Source organism: Leptinotarsa decemlineata, unplaced genomic scaffold (genome assembly GCF_025532065.1).
Source record: "Leptinotarsa decemlineata unplaced genomic scaffold, Ldec_3_MD MMD2_tig00078422_RagTag_RagTag, whole genome shotgun sequence".
In the NCBI taxonomy this organism is placed as follows: domain Eukaryota; kingdom Metazoa; phylum Arthropoda; class Insecta; order Coleoptera; family Chrysomelidae; genus Leptinotarsa; species Leptinotarsa decemlineata.
The window spans coordinates 23,555,878-23,578,636 of NW_027412747.1; the positions used below are offsets into that span (position 1 = coordinate 23,555,878).

The 22,759-nt window shown below is 34.9% G+C and overlaps 2 protein-coding genes across 2 annotated transcripts in view; one reads left to right on the forward strand and one right to left on the reverse strand.

Moving 5' to 3' along the window:
- LOC111509308 (endoribonuclease Dicer) overlaps positions 1-7,175 on the reverse strand; it is a 31,497-nt gene extending 24,322 nt beyond the window's left edge. Inside the window, exons 1-4 of the mRNA XM_023165026.2 lie at positions 6,727-7,175; positions 6,054-6,286; positions 5,764-6,004; positions 791-1,325 (exon numbers count right to left, since the gene is read on the reverse strand). Of these exons, the coding sequence (XP_023020794.2) occupies positions 791-1,325; positions 5,764-6,004; positions 6,054-6,286; positions 6,727-6,875 (1,158 nt within the window). The 5' untranslated portion in view covers positions 6,876-7,175. The remainder of the gene's footprint in view (positions 1-790; positions 1,326-5,763; positions 6,005-6,053; positions 6,287-6,726) is intronic.
- A 1,676-nt stretch (positions 7,176-8,851) lies between these two features.
- Positions 8,852-22,089, forward strand: SMC6 (Structural maintenance of chromosomes 6). Its single transcript, XM_023165015.2, has 18 exons — positions 8,852-9,014; positions 9,364-9,456; positions 9,513-9,711; positions 9,874-10,032; positions 10,092-10,336; positions 10,676-10,926; positions 11,237-11,440; positions 11,629-11,822; positions 14,533-14,673; positions 17,200-17,384; positions 17,463-17,773; positions 19,447-19,663; positions 19,733-19,903; positions 19,968-20,155; positions 20,344-20,623; positions 21,352-21,546; positions 21,603-21,730; positions 21,783-22,089. The coding sequence occupies exons 1-18, from the start codon at positions 9,012-9,014 to the stop codon at positions 21,811-21,813; spliced, it is 3,195 nt and encodes a 1,064-aa protein (XP_023020783.2). The 5' UTR covers positions 8,852-9,011; the 3' UTR covers positions 21,814-22,089.
- The last annotated feature ends 670 nt before the right edge of the window (positions 22,090-22,759 follow it).

Sequence of the window (22,759 nt, forward strand, 5' to 3'; positions counted from 1 at the left end):
CAAAAAAATCACTCATTACTTTCATATGATGAATGCATCACGCGAAAAATAATTTCAACTATTCGGTTTGAACTTCAAAACATTCGTTATGAAATAGTTAAGCTACACAATATAATAATACATGGACCAATCAGAACAGCCTAGTCACAGTGCGGACCAATCATAACAGCCTAGTTACAGAGCGGAACAATCAGAACAAATTGGTCTCCACAAGTGGGGACCAATCAGGAGTGAGCATTTGTATTGACACTCCGCCTTCGCTCCCACCGTCGTCCTCCCCACCATCATCTCCCCACCATCTACTGCAATTATAAATACGAGTGGACCAATAGCTCGCCAGTCAGTCGCCACCGAGACTGACTGGCGAGCTACTGATGGTGTCTGTTGCAGTAGCAAATAAACCGTTTGGTGCTTCAGGTTCTCTCATATCGTGACCCCAGCCGTGAAAGCCTATGTTCTATTATTGTACCATAGTCTATTGAAAAAATTTTTCTCCAACCAGAACAAAAATGTTTTCTGGTGAACGTGTGTCAATCAATCAATAGATTAATCTTATGCCAGAGGTTCCAAATTATACTCATCAACTACCATGTCATCAATGATAATATTCATAAAGTAGGTAGATATATTTTTATCAGAATAATAATCTATTCTAAGAGAAACTCATTTTATATTCGCGATTCGAAACATTGGTTCGGTACGCTTCTATAGAAGCTTGTTTTTACATGTTTTGACGTTGCTCTTCTACTATGTAGCATATGATAATAAAAGAATTTTGTTATTATTGTACCTTGGCTGTGGACCGCCTCGCCGTGAAGACGATCGCGCAGAGCTTTTCCTCTGACTTCCTCTTGTACTCGTCGAGTATATCCAACAGAGCGAGCATCTTCTCCGAAGAAAACTTGAAGATCTTCTGGCGCTCCTCAAATTCCACCATCGCGTTCGACAGCGTCTCCTTGACATACGACAGACAGGTCTGTACGTACATCAAAACTCGGAAGAAATTAATCTCTTCGCAGTGCTGCTTCATTCGCTCGACTTGGATCAAGCACGAGACCGCTGCTTTGAGCCCCCCGTAGCTCCCCATCGTTTCGATGTGCTTCGCGAGGTCTTGGAGCATGTTCGAGAGGTCTTTGCGACCTGCAGACGTGGAGAGCGGTTGGAGCCCTTTCAAATCGAGAAGTTTGGCTTTCGTAGGGTCGTCTACTCTCAGGAAGTTCAGAACTGTCTCGGTTTTCTTCAGGAAGTTCGTCGCTATTCGCTCGTGCGGTTCTAAGATGTGGGCGTCGCACACTTTTAGGTGTTCTGAGGGGTTTGTGGAGTAGCTGGAAGGGGAGACAAACCGAGTTCGGTAAGAAATAATATGAGATACAGCACAATTTCTCAATACTTAATGATAAATGTAAATTTATAACAAAGCAGGGTCAGTGAAGTTATTTGGAAGTTAAGAAAAATAAATATATTCATTGAACCACTTAAGGTGAACCGCAGAAGATGGCAAATAAACATACTTGAATAAGCGAACTATTTCCCTGCTATATGGAACATTATCGGTAATGAAAATATCAGGGGAACCGAACCTTGCAAAAATGTGCTTAATTTTTGAGATTGCAGCTTCAACATGTCCAATGCGCCACCTGCAGACAGAGCCAGAAAATCCCTGGCTATGTACTAATTTAAAATTACTGAACTTTTTTTCATTCCACTTTATATTACAAGAAAACTCAGCATCTTCAATACTAGACACCATATCATCAATACTATTTAGAATGAACGAAATCTCGACTTTCAGAAAGGACAAAAACCAAGAAAATACATCTCAGTTCCATACCACCAATATACGAGGAACTTTGGAAAGATTTTCAAGGAACTAGGTATGAAGGTGGTTTTTAAAACAAGTCATACACTACAGAGCCTTTTGAGAAATCCAAAAGACAAAGTCGAGAATTCGGAAAAGTCTGGAATTTACGAAATTGAATGTAAGGACTGCGATGCAAAATATTATGGACAGACAAAAAGATCTATTAAAGTGAGATATAAGGAACACATAGCACTTTTAAAATATGGAAGACCTGAAAAATCAGCAGTCGCCTATCATATTTTGCAACAAAACCATTCCATTCATTAAGATTAGTTAGACAAGTTAACAACAACAGGCAACTAGATGCCCATGAGAGTGTAGAAATAAGTAAACACAATAATATTATGAATAACGATGACGGACCTATACCAAAGAGCATACTATGTAGCTTGTTAAAATAAAATAATGTTGGGTTTACTAATTAGGTACTAAATTAGGACACATTGCAAAAATAAATTTGGATAGGCAATATTGTCAAATTAATTTTTATATAGCTGAAAATTGTTTTATGTAAACATATATTGTAAAATAATAGATAAGGCAAAATTGTAAAATTAATTTAGGTTGGTATACCTGTTTGGTTGGTATACCTGTATGGTTGGTACGCCTGGATGGTTTACCTGTATGTGTTAATTATATAGCATAAATAGGGTTAGCTCGCATTAGTTTCTAGCTTTAATCTTCCTCTTTGAAGATGATCACTTGGTGATCGAAACACGTGTAGTAAAAATAACGATTTGGTGTTGGGGGGGAAAAAACTCCAGTAATATTCATCAATACTATTGACAAAGAAATCTCTCCTGTATCTCTAACACAAAAAATCTAACAATTTTTTTCGAATTGCACACCATTGCAGAAATCATTATTAATTTGTTTAGGGTTTATTAATTTTTTTAGCGTTTTCCACATTAAACGTGGACTATGCATATTTCTGTCTATTTAATTATAATAATAACACTTTTTTTTCTTTCATTAAATCAACAACAGCGTTACGTTTTTGTTTATAATTTTCCCAGTTGGTTGTATTAGAGATACTTCTGAAGATTTTATATGCACGATATCTTTCTCTGCTTAATTTTTTTTATATTATCGTCATACCAAGGTAGGCCGTTTACGCCTATTGTTATTGTTCTCACGGGTGCGATCTTATTAACAATTTTGCCTAAAATATCCTTAATATTGTTGTAAATGTCGTTAACATCTATACTATTCAGTAGGAATTGACTATAAATTAAATTTAAATTTATGGTAAGCAGGTTTTCATCGGTTAACTTTCTAGTGCACCTCTCTGCTGTAGTAGGTCTCACATTTTGAAAACATTTAACAGTTATTATAGAGTGATCAGTGATCTTGGGTTCATGCAATACTTCAACTTCCAAATTATCCTGATTTATCAATACAGTCTATTAAACTTTTACTGGTGTTTACTAGTTATTGTTTCCACATTTTGATGTATACCATAAGCATTGAAAAGATCTTTGATTTTTTAACACAAAATTCATTAGAGAAGAAGTCTAAATTAAAATCACCAGCTAAAATCACTCGAGGATTCCTGCAAAATATTTCTTCACATATTATTTCCATTTGATTGAGAAAAGCTGCATGACTTCCACTAGGTAAATGATATAAACTTCCTATTATCCATTTCGTGCTGCCGCTGGTTACAGATATCAATTTACACATAGTTTTTACAGTTTGTAAATTTACTATCTTTTGTAATATAAATAATTACACCCATTACACACAATTTTTTTCGCCTGCCACTAAGTAAAATAGTGGCAGGATGGTAACAAACAATCTCAGCTATCAATTGAGTTTTGTGAGCTAACAACTTTCTATGTTTAAATAAACAATATCTACATTGAACTCAATTGACGTGAATTCTCTCTTTTCTGTTGTATGAGTTAGTTTTTTGCATCGTATTTATTCACTATTTTTGGAATTCCATTCAGATATTTTATAATTTTAGAATTATCACCTTCAGCTATGATGTTATCCAGCTTTAATTTTAATTTTTTGTAGTACTCTCGTTTCATCTGCAAATATTCAGATAGAAGCAATAATATCATTGATTTTTTTGAGGTTACAAGCTGTTTGAGTGTTTTCCACATTTTCTTTGGATTTGACCTATTTTGATCAATTTTATCATGATAGTGTTTTTTTTTCTTTGAGTTTCAGTAAATTCACACATTTATTTCGAAGAAATTTATAGTGGTTCCAATTTTCTTCAGTTCTATTATTTTTGAACATCTTGTAAGCCCAATCTTTTTTGTCACAATGTATTTTAACCTCGTTGTCATACCATGGTACACTATTTGACTTCAAAGTGTATGATCTTTCTGGTGCAACTGAGTCAACAACTGACTCACACTGACTTTTGAAGTCTTCATAAAATATATCTACATCAACACAGCTCAACAAAAATTTACATGATATCAAACTCAAGTTAATCCTGTCCATATTACAATCATTGAGGTTTCTGTATGTTTTTGTGATATTTTGTGCTTCATAGATAGATACATAGATATTTATTTTCTCCTTCATTGACACTATTACATGGATGTCAGAAATACATAAAATGAAATGTAAAATGTATAAGGTATATATATACTAAACACATCTTCCATAGACATGGATTGTGAACGTCAACAAGGATATAAATAAAGGTAAGCTTATGGAAATTACATAAAATATGAATTGTGTACAATTAAATAGCATACAACAGATACAAACTTAGTATACTGGAGATAAAATCCATGTATATACTACTAATACACTGTGTACACCGATACACTGTTTGTGTGTTAGTATACACAGATGTGAGTTATGCATAACTGAAAATCGCAATTAAGATACAGGTCCAGATAACATTACAATATACCATCTGACCTTACACAAAACTAGAGTGCAGGTAAACAATTATACCCACTAAGTATGCTAACAAGGTTTATTTATTGGTTATGTACTACTATTTATAGTTTTTAAATAATTTTCAAATTCTTGTATATTGTAGAAGCAACCTTTGTTCATAATCTTTCTCAGTTCTTTTTTGAAGATTATTACGGACGAACATTTGATAGTGTGAGGAAGCAAGTTGAAATAAGAACATCCTCTGTAGATTCCAGTTTTTTTAAAAAATGCGTGATTAACCCTGCCCAGTCGCAAATTTTTAGAATTTCTAGTGGCATACTTTGAAATATCTCCGACTTTCTCAAAGTAATTGATGTTTGTTTTGACATACATTAAGATTTTCATGAGATATATACTAGTTAAAGTAGGGATGTTGTTCCGTATGAAAGTATCTCGGCATGGTTCGTTATAGGAAAGATCAAATATTACAAGAATTATCCTTTTTTGTATTACAAAAGATCTTTCCATCTCTGTGCTATTTCCCCATGACATAATGGTGTAGTTCAGAGTTGAGTGAACTAAATGCATAGTATACATTTAGTAGAGATTTCATGTTCAAGGATCTCTTCAGTTGCTTAATCGCAAAGCACTGGCTACTGAGTTTTTTGCAGATAAAGTCAATGTGCCGGTTCCAGTGCATTTTGGAGTCGATGAATTGCAATTACTCAAATTGACTATTATAAATAAATGATCAGTTAACTTTGGGGAATCATGAACGACAGTATTAACATCTTAACTATATTTTTTGAATAGAACGTTATTTTTGTTGAATTTGATGTTATATTGAGATTTTGGTCATGCCCAGCCCAGCTTTTGTGGCTCCTGAGACTAAAAAATCATCAAAATATATCAAGATCTCAAGTGTTTAATCCCTCTTAATAAACATTCAACGTTTCTGGGGATACTCAAGACAATACAAACTGAATAAAAAATTATTACAATATATTTATCATGATTACAAAAAAAATTATACTTAATTTGACCACACTCACCCCACGACTGCAGCCAACCCATCAACTGTTGCAACTTTACTGTGAAAAGTCGTCTCTAAGGCTAACACTTTTTCGACAACCTTATGGGGTTTGCAGCTGCCATTGAGCAAAGTAGCTGTCAAACCAATAACCCGCGGGGGGTCTGTCAGGTTTTCAAAGAATTTCATCAGCTGGCGCATAGAATGATCGTTCACAGCCCTGTGACATTCGTCGAAGATCAGCAAATTCACTTTATTCAGATCTAGAAGACAGGCTGGTTAATTTGGTGATGAAAAATTGTATCTACGTACCAATGAAGTTATTATTGAACAAGTTGACAAGGATCTGCGATGTCATGATCAAAACTTGGTATTTATCAAATTCAGCTTGCCACTTGTATTTAGGCCAATTGTCGAGGTTCATTTCGCCAGTGTACTGGCCCACAGTCAAGTTTGTGCGATTCAGGATGTATTTCTGATGCTGATCAACAAGAGCAACCGTGTTCACCAGAATAATACTGACTTTCCCACCGTTGGCGTAAGATCTAAAAAGTTATCAGTCAGAATATTTTTTCAATTTGTTCATTAGCGGTTGCACCATTTACAATAAGTACAATATTAATTGTTAACTCACTCAACGGATACCCCATTTTAAAATTTTCATTTTCATAGAATTAAACCAAAAAATAAACAAGTTGAATTTATTGTTGCATTATCCTCCTGTTTATTCTGATTTAAGCAACTGATTTCTGAAAGATTGTTCCAAAGATATCTGTTTTTGAAAGATATTTGGTTGAAAGTCTTGGAATCATGTTTGCCAGAGCATGAAAAGCATGAATTGGACTACATAATTTGATATTTTTCGTTGCTCAACTCATCTCTTAACAACCCTTCATATTTCAATATTGTTTAATCAAGTGCAATCCATTGTTATTAATGATGATAAACTCGCCACGGTTCATACGTAAATGAAAATGTTATTAACCTCAAAAGACTTCTGCTCATGTTCTTCAGCACCAATAGTGAGATGAAAGTTTTGCCTGATCCTGTTGGTAGGAACATGATTGTATTTTTTTTCAGTCCGATTTCCATCAGCTCTATCTGGTAATTTCGAGGCGTGAAATCTTCACTCATGTTGAAGCTTTGATTATCGACACAAACGAGATTAATCTACAATGTGATATTTGTTCACTCTTGGAACATATTCAATAATTTATTTTTGTTAACATTTGTTTCGGAATAAAAAAGAGTAATACGAAATATTCCACCAGTTCACTCTTCGCGATACAAAAATATTCACTTTTGGTAAGAATGGGGGAAGTACACATTCGAAATATCGATTGACTCTTGACTCCGCGTGTATATTTCGCGCCCTTAATACAAAAACTAAAACTGAAGTGAAACCAGTCAACAATAGAAACGAGAAAAAGGTGCGAATACTGAAAACGAATCTAAAATCGTAAAGATCGTCTACAGACAGCAAATTCGTCGCATGAATACTTTCATCGGGCATAACCATACAGTGTGTCTCAAACAGAAAGGCCCCCCATGCCCCTCCCGGGTTGAGTGCCCTGAAGTAGAAGCTTTCCCCCCAGCTATTTAGCGAGGAGAACCTAATACCCCACTCTATCCACCCCCGCTTTCCGAACGGTCCTCAACTTAGTGATGGGCACTTCAGCAAGATTGACATCTGACCTCTTTTGGTCGAAAGTCAGCCTTTAGGTGCTATTCTTTCGCGATCAGAAAAACAAAGAGAGGTGCGAAAATACCTACTTATTTATATACGACACCTCAAGACTTATCAAAATCACTCCACCATATATGTTATAGGATTGTTTGTTGTTGATGTGTTATGAATTTTTCATAACCAACCTTTCTTCAGAATAATAATAATAATAAATCTTCATTTTCCAGTTAAAAAGCATAAGTGTATGATTACATAGCAGTAACTGACAAAAACGTCATAATTAGTATATGAACAAAAAAATAGTTTGAAAAATAATTTCCAGAATATAGACATAATTGTAAATTACAAATATATAAGTTATGAATAATAGTCTTTGGTTCCTGGGTAATGATAAAAACTCTGCGGTACCCAAAACTTCCATAATGATCCAAAATGCTGGTAACTAGTAAGGTTTCATTCACTGAAATTGGCGTTCAAAGTTGAGGAGGTGGACATTTTTGAAGACAGTTATTTTATATTTCGTGAACATACTCAAACTAGGAATGTATAGATGGATTCTTCAATTCGTCAGTGAAATCACCGATTGATCCGATGATCTATGAAAAAATGAATGCATTTCCATTGGTTGAAGCAATCTATATGCATTTTTCTGTTAAATTTAGAAACTCGCCTCATTACAAATCCATATCAATTTCAGAGTAAAATTGGGGTTTTTATATAGTTTATACTATATACAGGTTTCTATATACTTTGTAGTAACGCTGAGTGAGTGGAATTTTTGAATAAATGAAACCTAGCCTGTATCCTGACTTCACCAATACTAGAATCAGAAAATACTATCACAGTATAGGTGAGTTCCTGAATTCAACAGAAACTTGCTGAAACACAATAAGGTTTCGGATAGACCGATAGAATAATCCACCGTCTTATTATTAATAATGTAGAGTACGCAACGATTCGACTGAAACTGAGGGAAACAATCATTTCTTACAAATTAAATAACAATATAATTTTGAATGAGATAAAATTTAATCTGTGAAGCAAATTGGTCAACATCAATGCAGAATTATCAAAAATATATTATAGTTGGAAAATATAAAACATACAATTTTCATTTATATTTCGTTATTGGCAATCACGATTTTTATTATGAGTATCAAGGGTATTTGAAAGGAGGCCGCAAAAAGTGGCGATATCGTCAATACATCTCCACCAACTTTGACGAGAAAACAGAAACATGAAATTGAAAACTATTTTGATATTTTCGACAGGTTTTGAATAAGAATTTGTACTCATTTTGTTTTCAGAAGAGTTTTTATTCAGAAGAGTTTATTGAAAATAATTTAGCTGGTCTAGTTGGCTTCGGAAGCTAAAGCCAATTGAGTTTGACAGTGAAAATTTAGAAGAACACAAAAATACAAAAACATCAACTGCCACTGCTCGCTGCCCGCCAGCAAAAAGCGCCAATGAGAGAATCAATGAATTATTTTATATTTTATTTTATACTGTTATTAACTACTGATTCAAAATTGGAAACATTTCTTTTTGAATGATAACTTTAACTAAGGTTAAAAGGCAGCGTAATGGTAAGAAAATCTCATCGAAGTTAGCATTTCAATTCAAATGGAAAAATCTTAAGTGGATTTCATTATCAAGAGAGTTTGAAAAATTTTCAATGATCATAATGCTACACTTCATATATTTTTACTGATAATAAGACTTTATCTATATTCGGTTATTACAAAACTTGTTATGTCTTGGAATTATCCCAAAACCAATAGATACTTGAAGTTGGTTTTTCATAAGTTAACGTGTTAACTATGTAGGGTTTCCTCGATGACATTTTCACTAGAATCTTATTAATATGATCGTATTCACTGACTCTTAAATAACAAATAGAAATGATCACGTTTAACATGAGGCACTTCATTTCAGAGTACAAGGAAGAGAAAACAGTTAACCCAGATAGAGTTGGATGAAGAGAATGGTGCGCGAAAAAAATCCAGAACGAATAACGATGACTGTGAGGTGAGTAATTTTATATTCCTTAAATTCAAGTACATAAATGTTTCTCATATTTCTAGGAACAAAAAAGAGCCGGCACGATAAAACACATGGTCCTGAAGAATTTCATGTGCCATTCTTTGCTGGAGGTGAGTTTTGAGAATAACATCACCATTATCATTGGAAAGAATGGAAGTGGGAAGAGTGCCATCCTTACGGCACTTATTGTCGGACTAGGAGGCAAGGCCTCTCTCACCAATAGGGGTAGTAGTGTCAAAGGTAAGTTTGTATTGTTTGTGTTAAATACATTATTAGAATACTCATTGTCACATATGGATGGAAGTGTATACAAACACAGAGGGTGATTTTCCATAGTTTTTAATGTAGCACTTTTTGTATTTACATAAAAACAAGCTTGATATTGGCTTCTCTATATTTCAGGATTCGTGAAAGCTGGAAAACCATCGGGAAGCATCGAAATAGAACTATGTAACGAAGGGCCAATGTCATACAGGCCCAGCGTGTACGGAAAACGTATAAACATTGTTCGCAATTTGAGCTCCAGTGGAGGGGGATCTTATAGAATACGTTCGGAGAATGGTAAGTACTTTCATTCGAGTTATGAGTGCACATGCTTCATCATCCTGTTTTCTTTTAAGGCGAGGTGATATCCACTCAAGCGAAGGAAGTTCAATATATCACCTCCAGTTTGAACATACAAGTGGACAATCCGATATGCATCTTGAATCAGGATACGTCGAGAAACTTTTTGAGCAGTAACGACCCTAAAAATAAGTTCACTCTGTTCATGAAAGCTACCAAATTGGACACACTCGAAGCTGAATATAAGAAAGTCCAGGGGAACAAGAGAGATTCTATTAAAATAATGGAAGAAAAGGCGGAGGTAATTATAGCTGTAAATTTAAATTACGTGAGTTATATTTTGCTCTCCCACCAACCTATTATTCAATTATTCACATTTCATATCTCTATCTAGTTGTTGAATATTATAAATGACATCCATTACTGCAGGCTCAGCATCACAGTAGAATAGTTTGATGTGCCAGTCTAGAAATTTACAGTGTAAAAATTGTTTCAACAAATTGAAAGCATTTTCTTGACCGTAGCTTTGATTTGTCTCTGAATGTTTCACAATTCTTCAGTAAAACTTCATTATTGTTTGTCACTCAGAAAAAAGTATACTTAATTGAAATTGCTATTGTTCACCTGACGATTCCAACAGAATTTCAAAAAACTCCAAGATGAAATCAAGAGGTTGAAGAGAAAAATCGAAAACCACAAATCGATCATTTCATTGAAGGACAAAAAGCTCTTGCTGCAACAGGAGTTGGTTTGGGCGAAAGCGAGAGACGTCGAGGAAGAATTGGAAGAAGAAAAGGCCAAAGTCGAATCGGTGGATAAAAAATTGAACGAGTTCAGAACGAATTCCGCCAAGAGAGGGGAGAGGATCAGCACTTTGAAGGAACATATCAAGTAAGTAATGGAATTTTGAGTATTTGGATGTGGCAGTTTTATATTAGTCACAGATACATTGATTCGAATGGTTTCAAAGGTATGGTAGTGAATGATATTTAATGGTGATAATAATAATGATAATGGGGAATAGGGAGAGCTGAGTTTGTTGGAACCATTCATTGCCTACGCTCAGGCTCATAAAACCTGATAAGCCTGACGTAGTCCTATTCTTTATTAACATTGCAGCTCCGGATGAGGCGAATATTGTTTGAAAAGAGGAGAAAAAACATCATACTCGTGTTCAACATCTCCCAATTTTTCGTTTCAGAAACCTTGAGCAGCAAATCTTGGAGGTGAAAGACCAGATCGAGGTACAGAAAAGGCCGCAACTAGATCTGAGAACGCAGATCGAGGAATTATCAAGAAACTGCGCCTCCAAGAAGAGAGAGCGGCAGCAAATCCAAACCTCGATCGAGTCCAAAAGCAACGACGTCAAATCTCTGCAAGAAGATATCGCAGCCTCGAACGAGAAGTAAGATTACTCATGTGCTTTTTCATTGAATTCAATTTATTGTCCTGAATAACAATCAGCGTTTGTAGTTTGGGTCTATGACTAACTGCAAAGTATTATAAAGAAGGTTTTACAAATAACACATCCGAAAAAAACATTGAAATGCAGCTAGAAATGAAATCGGAAATGTTCAAAACGTTGTTTTGCAGCATGTCGAAGGTGGAACAACAAAAAATGGAGAGGATAAAGAACTTGGCTTCGTTGCAGAACAAGCTTAAAGGCATGGACGATCATTTGGAAACTGCTAAGAACGATTTGTTCCAGATTAAAAGCGACCTGTCGAGGAAGGAAGACGATGAGAAAAACCTGAGGAGGGAAATAGCTCAGCTAGATCAGCAAATTGGTAAGACATGACTGAATAGGTAGATAGATAAGTTTTTATTTATCCATGAAGATTTACACAGTGCAGCATAGTATTAAAACTTATCAGACTGACATTCCATAATAGTAGGCACTAAATTCTCAGAAATATTATTGCATCAAAACAAAAATGTCAGGTTTTGATTCTATATATTTTTCCTAATCTATTTAATATAATTTCTGTACGCCACTGCAAGAGATAGAATAAGGCAAAAACATCAGTCATTTCTGAGAATTGGTGCCTACTATTTTGGAATTAAAGTATAACACGGGCTAAAAAGTCCTGGGCCTAAGAAAAACCTTTTTTTTTTTCAAAATTGGCTTTTTAATCAACGTTATCACCGCCGCTCTAATATTTCAATACCACTTTTATTTATTTACGGGCAAGCCCATTTAAAGTATAAATTGGGGAATGTTCCTCCTGACGAAAATCAAGTAGTTTCCATAACAGAGCTCTAAAACAACGCTTTTTAACTTATCATTTCAACCTTATTCTTAAAAAATTATTTAAATACTTGAAAAAGAGGAATTAAAAATGCATTCAACATTTAAAGTTATTCGTTTCTATTTCACCATTTGGCAACATTGGTTATAGCTAATAAAGGACAATGAATCTGTTACCTGTATGAGACAAACAAAGATGACATATTTCAGAGGCGTGCTGTTCTGTTTACTTATGTTCCGAGTTCCGAGACATTATGTGACATGACATTTTGTGCACCTAACCTATCTTCCTCTACATAAATAAATAACAAAACAACTGTTGTTTATGTGACTTGTGGAGGTGGTATCGAACTATAATTTAGACTTTGCCTTAATTGTTGATTTATGAAGATAATGTTCCTTTTTTGAAGTAGAATATTTAGGTACGTATAAATTATTTCAATTATTTCTAGGCGCTGTTGCCAATATGTGAATTAGAAACAAATCCCTTTAAAAATTAAAACCTTTACATTTGAAAAATCAATTGGAATACTTTTCGAAGTGAATTTGAAAAACTCATGAAATAAACTCAACTTTATTTTGTTCAAACTTGCATTTGATGTAATAACCAAAATTGAGGAACATTCCCCATTATAATTAAAATAAAATCAGATATTGTACTGAATTACAAATTGCAACTAAGAATGGCTTAAAAGGGGTAAATTTAAAGTTTAAAAGGGGTTAATTTTAGAGTATAAAAACAATGAGTGACAATAAAACATACCACATATACTACCTTAAACTATACACTAAAACATTTTGTGAAACAATTTATCTTTTGCCTCAAAATAGGCCTCAGTTTCAGCAATAAACCCTTCATTTGGGCAAAATTTCTTACCAGTGATCATTTCTGAACAGCCAGTAGTCGCCGGGAGCAAAATCTGGCGAATACGGTGGATGTGGTAGAAATAGGGAATGTTCCTCAATTTAGGTTATTACAGCAAATGTAAGTTTGAACAAAATAAAGTTGAGTTTAATTCATGAGTTTCTCAAATTCATTTTGAAAAGTATTCAAATTGATGTTTCAAATGTTGGGTTTTAATTTTTAAAGGGATTTGTTTCTAGTTCACATATTGGCAACAGCGCCTTTATCAAGTTGAAATAATTTATACGTACCTAAATATTCTATTTTAAAAAAGGAAAATTATCTTTATAAATCAACAATTAAGGCAAAATATTAATTATAGTTCAATACCACCTCCACAAGCCACATAAACAACAGTTGTTTTGTTATTTATTTATTTATATAGAGGAAGATAGGTTAGGTGCACAAAATGTCATATGTCACAGAATGTCTCAGAACTCGTAACATAAGAAAACAGAACAGTACGCCTCTGAAATATGTCATATTTGTTTGTCTCATACAGGTAAGACATTCATTGTCCTTTATTAGCTATAACCGATGTTGCGAAATGGTGAAATAGAAACGAATCCCTTTAAATGTTGAATGCATTATTTCATTCCTCTTTTTTAAGTATTCAAATTATTTTTTAAAGAAAAAGGTTGAAATGATGAGTTTAAACTACGTTGTTTTAGAGCTCTTTTATAAAAACTACTTGATTTTCGTCAGGAAGAACATTCCCGATTCAAAGCGATTTTTTCTGGTGTTGCTGCCTCATTTAGATGTCTACTGCATTCTGCTTCATCAGAGTCTCTACAACCACCTTTCAACCAACTTTAATTGTTCTTTCTGATGGAGCGGAGTCCATATAACACTTTTCAAGGCATTGCTTCTCTTAAACGGTATTTTTTCTCAGTGTAAAATTAAAACATGAAATTGTTTTTGGTCCATTGTTTTGAAAATAACAAAACTAGTGTCACTCTCAGCACAATAACTCACTAACTTATGAGTAGAATATCATGAAATATAAACAGCTTTCTTTGGAAGGTTAATACTAACTGAAAAAGCGGTGAATGCAATAAGACTAACGCCATCTATGTGTTAGGCCCGATACTTTTTAGCCCATATAGTAGTATAGTACGTGTTTAGGAAAAACTTTATCGTGAGATTTTCACTAAACAGTTTTACAAAAACGCAACACGTGTTTCGCTTCTTCAGGACTGAAGATATTTTGTAAAACTGTCTAGTGAAAATCTCACAATAAAGTGTTTCCTGAATACGTTACGGATTTTCATCAAGTATCAGCCAGTTCCATCAAATAAAATAGTAAGTATTATGGAAAAGAATATCATCAAGAATTTCGTTCCAGCGAATGAGAAAAATAACTTGAGAGCAATACAAGCCGAGTCAGGCAACGAACTGCTTTTGTACGGAAGAGACATGCCGAGGATAAAGCAGATGATCGCTCAGTACAAGAATCGTTTCGAAAAGGAACCCAGAGGACCGTTGGGTGAGAAGCGTTTTGTTGAAAATTTGGTATATTTATGAGGAGTAGGTTTTTCCATTTTTGGTCCGGCAGCGGTGAAACCCAAATATCACAAAATTCCATTTGTATAAAATGTATCTGATAAACTTGGAATGCTACTCGGTACCGAAAAAATTAAAGTGGCCTTTTCAAATGAAAATACAGTTGGAAAGTATTTTTTTTGGAAACTAAAAACAAAAACACCACAAGAAATACAATCCAATATAGTGTATAAATTGAACTGTGAAAGCTCTCGCAAATGCTATGTTGGTCAAACCGGACGGTATCTTAAAATACGAGTTTCAGAACACATGAGAGACTCTAAAAAACTGAATATAAAAAACCCCACAGCTCTCGTTAAACATGAAAAAGAATATGGACACACTTTTGATGTATTTATCCAAAAAACTTTTGAGCGAAATGATACGTATCCTCAAATGAGATAGTGTTAACACTAGAAGAAATGTCGATGGCCTTAATACTGCATATTTCAATTTGATAAGTAAAATACCGGGATAATTTCCCCTTTTTTTATTCTTTTTATTTCTGCCGTTGATTAAAAAACAGACACCACCTTATCAGAATCTCAGATTAAGCCATTCGTTTGTTTCATGTTGTTTTGTGTTGATGTTGTCTCGGAAATTTTGGTTGTTTGCAATGTTTTTTATTTTTTTTAAATATGTATCTAATAAGTCTGATGGTTTTTAAAATAGTGGTATTTCAACACGAAAAAACTACTTTTCGGTGAGTAATTTAATCAAGAACTCATTATTCTTGTGAAATTGAAACGATAGTTTTGAAACGATATAAGTTTTGTGGAAGGTATGTCTATGAAAATTCATTAATACAGAGCCCTGAAGAAGAATTTGGTTAAATTCGAAACGTCGACAATAAAACGATTGTTTTTTAAAGAAACAATTGATCCTGTTAGCCAAACAACCTTTTTTCAGAAAAATTATTGAAGCACTAAACTAGTTTATTAATTTTATTTTATTTATTTATTTTTTATTAGATATAATGAGTAAAATATTGAACAACACTCTTTTGTTTTCGATGAGATCAGTGATTTTTATTCATTTTTTGCGTATTTTTTACCTTCCACAGACTGAACAAAACAAAAAATTTAATGGGGAGCTTCGTATGGGGGTAAAAGGGGCAAAATTCTAGTTCATCCATATAAAATAATACGAAATTCAGTTCATTTTTTCTCGAAATGGAAATATTCTGTTCTTCAGTAGCTTGTCATATTCTTTACAGTAAAGTAGAGTATTTTATTTGACAATTTTACATACTCTAGTATATTTATGGCAAATCATAAATATAGAAATCTACAAAAAAAAAATATTTCAACTGTAAACAGCTAAGAACTTAATTGTTATCTTTTTAAACTTACTCGACATCTGTCTTAACAAGGAAGCACATTGATCATTGTTCTGGGCGGTGCATTTGCCGTTAGCGTTGCACTGCTTTGGTTTTGGATATGATGGTTTTCCATGCAGCTGAGAGGTTGCGTATGAAACCTCTCGCTCAAATTATGCCTTAGATATGTCAACGACATTTTCATCATTTGGCCTCATGGACGTGAAGAACTTGACCGTTTCATAACATACCTAAACTCAATCCACGAGAAAATCCAGTTTACCTCTGAAATAGAAGAAACGAGTTAACTTTTCTAGATGTTCCAGTTGGAAAAAACCTGCACACCGTTTACAAGAACCCAACACAAACTAACAGATATGCGGCGTCACATATCCATCAAGCACAAAAACAAGCGGTGACCAGTTTCCTTATACGCGAAGGAGCAAGCAATGAACAAAATGGGTATTAAAGTCATACAACTCACAAAGCAACACACCACAGAAGGAAGGAGAACAATGAAAAAAATAAACACAAAAGAAACTGAAGCCATCCTGCCGTATGTCAGAGGAGTGACAGATGAAATAGGAATAATTGTTAAACGACAAAACATAAAAACAGCATATGAACCTGGAGAATCATAAAAAAATCCTTGAATACCCCAAAAGACAGTCAGCCTAGAAAGCCAAGGCATACTCTTATAGGGTCGCATGTGATGATTGCAGCAGAGAATACGTTGGCCAAACCAGTAGGCCAATATCAGTCAGATTAAAGGAACACAAACTTTCACTTTGCAACAAACAATAGAACAAACTCAGCCCTTCACAAACACCACCTTGATACAGGTTATAACATCGACTTCAGAGGCTGCAAACAGATCGCAAGTATACAACACCAGAAAATTTAAATCAAAAGGGAAGCGATCGCAAATTGAGAAGAGGCAGTCTAAACGAAAGAGATGATGCACATTGTCTCTCAGCTGATTTGAAAACCGTCATATTCAAACCCAAAGCCAATGCACAATCAACAGTGCATAATCCAACGCCCTTCGTGGTATTAGCCAGGGGAGTAGTTGTTTTTTGATAGATGCCTACAGTGTAGGGAGTTGAGACTGGCCTGAACGAATTGTTCTTTAAGATAATTTGAGATTTTTAGGTTCTTACATCAAACTGAAGGACAAGAAATGGGCAGTGGCTGTTGAGGGATATGTAGGAGCGGACACCCTCTGTGCCTTCACTGTCGATAACAACAAAGACAACAAGCTGCTGCGGGAAATCTTCAACAAAGTCTCCAGCGGTGGCAGACAGCCTCAAGTAATCACTTCGAAGTTTTTGTCGAAGGTAAGTGCTTTGATTGGGACTACACCTTTACTTCCAAAATGATCATCTTCATTGAAACTAGCGATTCACTTCCTCTAGAAACACGACATTAGGAGAAACCTGGTTTACGAACCGAATGACTGCGTAAGCCTCTATAATGCTATAGAAATAAGCGACACTATCGTGTCGAATTGCATCGTTGACAGCTGCTCGCCTGAAAACATTTTGCTCATCCCGACGGACCGCAGGGCTCAAGAACTGCTCTCTGATCGGCGGACAGTGCCTAGGAACTGCCATCAAGGCATCACTACTAAAGGAGACAAGTATTATCCGGATCCGAACTACAGGACTTACGCTTCGAACTATGTGCGAGCCAAGTATTTGCAGGTGGACACCAAAGAGTATATACAGTAAGTTAGAAAAATCTTCGGTGTGTAAAGTCTGATCAAAGTTCAATATCTTCAATCTGTCACTGTCATATTTAGTTGGATTATCAGCTATTTAAAGTCCTATCGTTTTGGATCTAATAACAATAAACATTATTATTACTATTAACTGTCTCTCCTACTAACAGACATTTACAGCAGACGACCGAAAGTTTCAATTAAAAGAAGCAAGTTATCATGAGTCAACTTGTAAGAGATATTTTTAAGTAGCTACTTCAATAGGGATACGTCTGTTCATGTTGTTCAACTATGCTACTAAAAAAATTATTTCATACAGTTATAGAAGACGACCGAAAGTTTAAATAAAAAGAAGCAAGTTATTATAAGCGATATTTTTAACTAGTTGAATAGGGATTTGTCCAAAACCTTTCCATTTAAGTTGTTTTCGATCTGATGTAACTGATGTTATTCAACTGTGCTACTAAAAAAAACCATTTCAGGCAGTTACAGTAGACGACCGAAAGTTCAAATAACAGCAAGTTATTATGAGTCAACTCATAAGCGATACTTTGAAGTAGCTACTTGAATAGGGATTCGTCTTGAACCTTTCCATCTAAATTGTTATCAATCTAACGTAACTGATGTTGTTCAACTGTGCTACTAAAAAGAATTATTTCAACCGAAAGTTTAAATAAAAACGAGGAAGTTATTATGAGTCAACCTTATAAGTGATGCTTTTAAGTAGCTACCCATGTAGGGATTCGTCCGGAACTTTGCCATTTAGTTGTTGTCAATTGGTCTTAACTGATTTTCAACTGTGTATTATTTCAGACAATTACAGCAGTCCATAGATAGTTCAAATAAACAGAAACAAGCTATTATATGAGTCAACTTATAAGCGATACTTTTAAGTAGATACATAAATAGGGATCCGTCCGAAACTTTACCATTTAGTTGTTATTGATTGGACATAAATGATGTTGTTCAACTGTGCTACTAAAGAAAATGTTATTTCAGACAGTTGCAGCAGACGATAGAAAGTTTAAATAAACAGAAATATCTTATTCTGAGCCAACTTATAAGCGATACTTTTAAGAAGCTACTTAAATAGGGATCCGTTCGAAATTTTGCCATTTAGTTGTTATTGACTGGATGTAACTGATGTTGTTCAACTGTGCTACTAAAAAAATGTTATTTGAGACAGTTACGGCAGTCGACGGTGAGCTTAAATAAAAATAGGCAGGTTTATTATGAGTCAACTCATAAGCGATACTTTGAAGTAGCTACTTGAATAGGGATTCGTCTTGAATCTTTCCATTTAAGTTGTTATCAATCTAACGTAACTGATGTTGTTCAACTGTGCTACTAAAAAGAATTATTTCAGACAGTTACTGTAGACGACCGAAAGTTTAAATAAAAATAAAATGAGTCAACTTATAAGTGATACTTTTAAGTAGCTACTCAAGTAGGGATTCGTCCGGAACTTTGCTACCAAATACAAATATTATTTCAGACAATTACAGCAGACTATAGAAAGTTCAATTGAACAGAAACAAGTTATTATGAGTCAATTTATAAGCGATACTTTTAAGTAGATACTTAAATAGGGATCCGTTCGAAATGTTGCCATTTAGTTGTTATTGATTGGACGTAACTGATGTTGTTCAACTGTGCTACTAAAGAAAATGTTATTTCAGACAGTTACAGCAGACGATAGAAAGTTTAAATAAAAAGAAGCAAGTTATTATGAGTCAACTGCAACAGTTCCTGGATAATAAGAGGCAGCAGGAGACTAGGAAAGACGAGCTGGAACAAAAAGTGAGGAAAGTTAATTCGGCCAGAGCCCAAATTAGAAAACAGTTGGAGGAGTTGAACTCCACAGCCGAGCCGGAAGTTCAAAATGTTCAATTTTTGGTAATGACCTATTTTTTCCGAAATCGTCTGTTATGAAAAATATAACCGAGATTTGCTTTTGATTTTAAGGAGCAAGAGCTGGAAGAAGTTACGAGAACCCTCGCAGAAAAATCCGCCGCTTTGGAACAAGTGAACGAGGAAATTCGTGAAATCAGAGCTACCATCACGGCGAAAGAGCAAAACCTGACGCAGCTGAAGGGTTCAACCACAGGGCTGGAAGAAAGGATCCAGTCGCTGAAGGTCGGTTTTGTTTCCGAAAGATTCCGCGAACCTTTTACTGATACATTTCAGTTTCCTTTTGCAGGACGACGTGCAGGAGAGTCAAACGAAACAGAAGGAAATTGCGACGAGCGATGAGTTCGACAAGAGGCGTCTTAGGGAGTATGAAGTGAAATTGAACGAAGCCAGGTCACAGATGGTGGCCAAACAAAACGAACTGAAGGCTTGTACAAACGAGGCTAGTTCTGTTGGCGAACGTTTACCGGATTTGAGGTTACTGTATTTTATTATTATTTTATTTCTTAATTTTACAAATGTGTAATTGTCCATTCAATACTTTGTATGTTTTTTATCTGAACCTCGGTTAATGAACACTAACGAAAAGTTGAGGTTCTTATAGTCGAATATATAATCAATTATGTCCAGTGATGAAGGTTTTATCTGATAATCATTAATTGTAGGCGAGTTCCCAACATCACGAAAGAAATTAACGAAGTCAAACTCCGCATAGCTCGAATAGAAACCGATACGGAAGACGTATCGGAAGTTATGGAGCGCTACAACGAGCTATCGGAAAAGTTCATCAAATCCGCGGACATCATGAAAAGTTTACAGACTGACGTGATGGAACTGACGTCTGCCCTGGAAAAGAGAAACAGACATTACAAACTAACAGAGAGTTACTTTATCACCTACATGAAGTATTCGTTTAAGAAGATTTTGGAGTACAGGCAGTTCAAGGTAATTATTAGGAAATGCCGTTTTTAAATGTTCATCTAGGGATTCTTGCACAAGGATTGGCGGCGAACTATATATTAGAAGAGAGTGTTTGACATAATCGTGGAGGATGACTGTTTTTTTTTTTGGGGAATGTGAAGGTCTTATCTTTTCAAGGTAAATGTTATTTGGTCTCTTTAGGTCTCTCCTAGGGTTATTTAGGCTCAACTTGTTGGTGAAAGGCACCTACTGAAGACAAAAATTGAGAGAAAATTTTATATGCAGTTTGAGGTCAATACCAGCTCATTTTTTTCAAACGATATATTTGTATATTATTTTTTTTATTACTGACTGATTTCAGGTTAAATACCCCGAGAGTCAAGATACGTAATGGACATAAAAGTCTTGAACTTCTGGGAGTTCATCTCATTATAATGAGCAGCTTGTGGAAAAGGGGACATTTGAACTACTCACCAAGAAACTACAGTGCTTTTTGAACTACCCATCAAAAAATACATAGCTATTTGAACTACTCGCCTAGACCTGTAGAGCTATTTGAACTGCCCGCCAAGAAAATACATACCTATTTGAACTACTCGTCTAGAAACTGTAGAGTTATTTGAACTACCCACCAAGAAAATACATAACTATTTGAACTACTCGTCTAGACACTGCAGAGCTATTTGAACTACTCATCATAAAACTGTAATGTCTCTTTTCCGCCTTCAGTTGTTTCAAGTAATTATTTTCAGGGCACCATCGAAATCAACATGCAAGAGAAGAAGCTGAACTTGGTGGTCATTCCCCAACACGGGTCTCAGGGACACACTACCACTTCAAATCTATCTGGAGGCGAGCGATCATTTTCTACGGTTGCTTTTTTGTATTCCCTCTGGCAGTGCATGGAGTTTCCTTTTTATTTTCTTGACGAATTCGACGTGTATATGGTGCGTGCTGATATAAGGTGGCTTGTTCAAAATTTAATGTGGTCTATTTTTTTCAGGACAAGTTGAACCGTACCAAAGTGATTGATATACTGCTTCATCATGCCAATTCGAGGCCTCAGCTCCAGTTTGTGTTTTTAACGCCGCAAGACGTTTCGTTCATCAATAAAGACGTGTCGATTTTGAGGTACGTGTTGGTTTTACGATAAACTGTCAAGAAAGTAACATTTTCTTTTTAGGTTGGAAGACCCAGAGAGGTTCAATGTATAACGATGTATTTATGGTTCTCCCCAGTTTATTAAGGTTCACCTTTGTCTCTTACATAGTGAGAGCAGTGTGTCCTTGTGAAGTTCCTCAGGGAGTGATTGTAGTTTTTAAAAAAATTTGAAGAACCTCTGTATATATTGGTTGATATTGTTACCACTTAGCTATACGTGGAAAGTGATGGCAATGTTTTTAGCGTAGGGTGTTGTTTTCCATCAAATGGAAATTTGTTGAACGTCACAAAGAAACGGGACCTGCCTTGTTATTAAATGCTGTTATAGATTTACGTATTTTTAGTATGAAAAAAAATTAACATCCCAAAGCTAAGTTTTATTTGTCCAGGGATTGTGGACATTGGTCCTTCGAACCAGATCCTAACTCGTAAGGTTGTTTTGAATTTGTTTTTTATTGAACTGTTGCTCATATAGTTTATAAATGAAAAATTTAATGAAAAAACTTCATTTGTAGAGAAAGCCTATATCTAGATTTTTGTTTGACTTGAAAGTTTGTAGAAAACTACTCTTGCAGATGAAGTGGAAAAACCTTTTTTACAGTATGCGACATATATGCAGATATATTTTTATGAATCAGACTTAATGTTTCAAGAATGAATAGAGATATTGTGAGAATTCGTTGTTCAATGAATAATGGTTTGCAGTGATCTTGGAACTTTGCCCTGCACACATAACGGACAGCTCGCTTCTGTAAAACGAAAACAGTCTGCAGCATGCTTTTGCTGCATACTCCCCAGAAGGCAATACCATATCTTATATGTGCATCCACAAAGGCAAAGTACGCAGATCTTGCAAAGGTTCTACCCAGTTCCTTCGAAACTGACTTCACTACAAAGCAGCCAGATGCAAGTTTTTTATTCAACTTGATATGATCCTCAAATTTAAGCTTATTATCAATGTGAAGTCCTAAGAATTTGGAGGACAATTTCATCTCGAGA

Excerpts from the sequence above, each read along its gene's own strand:
- SMC6 (XM_023165015.2), top strand. Across the intron at positions 10,337-10,675 it reads TAATGGAAGAAAAGGCGGAG|AATTTCAAAAAACTCCAAGA; the intron begins GTAATTATAGCT and ends CGATTCCAACAG. Across the intron at positions 10,927-11,236 it reads ACTTTGAAGGAACATATCAA|AAACCTTGAGCAGCAAATCT; the intron begins GTAAGTAATGGA and ends TTTTCGTTTCAG.